Below are 2,360 nucleotides of genomic sequence, written 5' to 3' on the forward strand. Positions count from 1 at the left end.
TTGCACATAAAATGAGAGGACCGCAAAACTAACACTAACATAGAATCAATCAGGAACGGACATCCTATAGAGTCCTTAACATCTCGGGGGCATGAGTTGAGCGTCTCATTCGACTGCCTCTACACGGTGATCCGACTCAAACAAAATTTTCCGAAGTTCGATGGATCGGTGAATCTTGGTGGATGAGCGGTTCAATTCTCGACTTCGGATTTCGCTGCTCGAAATGATATCCGAGAGAATTCGATCGGCTCCTCATATTCCTGCGTTAGGAGCGACTGGCTCGACTAGCGCGACATCCGTTCCCTCCGATCTCGCTCGAGCAAGCCCAGTCAAGTATTCGAGCCTGCTTGAGCACGATTGCTCCCGCAGCCAATCACGTGAAGTAAACAGTAGTGGACGGTGGGTAACTCGGCTTTGTGTTAATTCTTGCTAGAGGTTTCGTATCGGTGCGTAACAGAACTTTATGCCGCTTCCGACGTTCCGGGAAGATGTTCACGTCGCAAAGTGGACCAGCTGCGGCCCGAAATACGTTTCTCCGGACTAAAGAGGACCGAAGCTGCTCAAACCGTCTGTGAATGAGGAAGGAGGCAGTCCTGGTGGCCGAGTTGTCGCTCCGACCGGGTCTTCGTGGTAGCCGAGCTCTCGCCGAGGCCAAGCCGTCGTGGACCGCGATTCGAGCGATCCGCGGAGAAGTCAGCATACTGGGGAAACCCTCGAAGAGCACGACGCGATTGCTGGTTCGCAATCATGCCGTGGAACTATATCATTCCCATGATTGCGTGATGAACGAGCGGGGTCAGACCATCTTCTGCTCACAGAGCGAGTGAGCTGATGACAATCCGACACTGCACAGTGAAACTTCTGAAACGTCTCGAAGCTGTCCTCCGAAAAATGTTGTCAACTCCAACGTTGGCGAAAGCCGAGACGCTGGTACTGCGTGTTGTCCTTAACGTGCTCATCACCACCGTGTGTCGAGTGGACAGCATGTTTGACGCGCACGCTGTGTGTTGCGTCTCCGAACGCGGTGGTCAAGTAACTCCGAGCGAACTCTCGAGCGTGATTTCTTTCCTTCTGGGGTTCGGAGAGTTATCTTCGACTAAGGATCACCAGGATGGCAGCGCCCGTCGAGAGTCAACGAGGACGAGAAAAGCTCATCCATGAAGGTTTCGCGTATGTGTTCGCTCAGCTCAGCCGCGATCGGTGCACTGAATTTTGGCGATGTCAGTTCAAGACTCATCCGACGAAAAAATGCTGTGCTCGCCTGCACCGGATCATCGCAACTGGAGAGGTTGTCGTGCGCGGGAACCACGCAGATTTCGCCGATGCCGCGCAGGTGGAGGTTCAACAGAAGAAAACCGCCCCGAAACGACGAGCCGCTGACACTCTGGAGACGCCGCAGCAAATCATACGCGAAGTGCGGGTCGGTTCTTCATTAGCTGCTCAAGGAACTCTGGAGAGCAACAAGACGCTGGCCAGAATCGTACGAAGAACACGGGACAAAGTTGGCATCGCATCCTTGCACTACACGAGCTTGGCTTCGATCGACATTCCGGAGGAGTACCGCCGCTACGAAAGCACCTCGGGAAACTTCGAGAACTTTCTGCTCGGCGACAGTGGCTCTGATGATTCGAATCAAATCTTAATCTTTGGTCGGGCGTCCGCTGTTTCGTGGATCGGCCAAGTGAAGAAACTGCATGTAGACGGGACGTTCAGTCTAGCCCCCCAGCTATTCTCTCAGTTGTTTGTGATCTTAGCCGAGCGACCAGGCTGCGTCGTGCCGATCGCCTTCGCTTTACTCCCAAACAAGACCGAGGACGTATACTGCAAGGTAAATTGAAGAATAGATCGCAGAGCTTGTGTTACGTATCATGCCGGAGAGATACCGACGGGATATCCGATCGTATGCCGCATAGTAATCGATTCCATTCATTCAAGATGTTGGATATGATCACACTCGGATGGCCGGACCTGAGCCGAGGCGATTTCCATGGATTCGAAAAAGCACTCTTGAACGCTTTCGGGGCCTATTTCCCAAACGCAGAGATACATGGCTGCTTCTTCCATTTGGTCCAGAATCTCAAAAAACGTGTGGCATCGTGCGGGCTCACCAGAAGATATCGGAACGAGTCCGACTTCGCGCTGAGAGTAAGAATGATTTCCGCGATGGCATTCTTACCACCAAATCGCCTGGAAGAAGCCCTCCGTGACCTCAGGGACGAGCTACCGGAAGAGCTGCAGCCGGTTCTCGACTATTTTGAGGACACATACATGGGGAGGCTGCAGATAAAGACCGATGGAACCATGGGACGCCGGGAAGCCATTTTTCCAGTCCACATGCGGAGTGTCCATGAACGTACGCT

At 53.1% G+C, this 2,360-nt stretch overlaps 1 protein-coding gene across 1 annotated transcript; it reads left to right on the plus strand.

Moving 5' to 3' along the window:
- Window positions 1–1,111: 1,111 nt before the first annotated feature.
- LOC108865185 (uncharacterized) lies at window positions 1,112–2,353 on the plus strand (the record flags this gene model as incomplete). Its single annotated transcript, XM_018641960.1, has 2 exons — window positions 1,112–1,828; window positions 1,936–2,353. Coding segments are annotated over exons 1-2 (1,135 nt in total), but the record flags the coding sequence as incomplete, so codon positions are not given.
- Between the last annotated feature and the right edge of the window lie 7 nt (window positions 2,354–2,360).

Source organism: Galendromus occidentalis, unplaced genomic scaffold, assembly GCF_000255335.2.
Source record: "Galendromus occidentalis unplaced genomic scaffold, Mocc_1.1 scf7180000076396, whole genome shotgun sequence".
Lineage (NCBI taxonomy): Eukaryota > Metazoa > Arthropoda > Arachnida > Mesostigmata > Phytoseiidae > Galendromus > Galendromus occidentalis.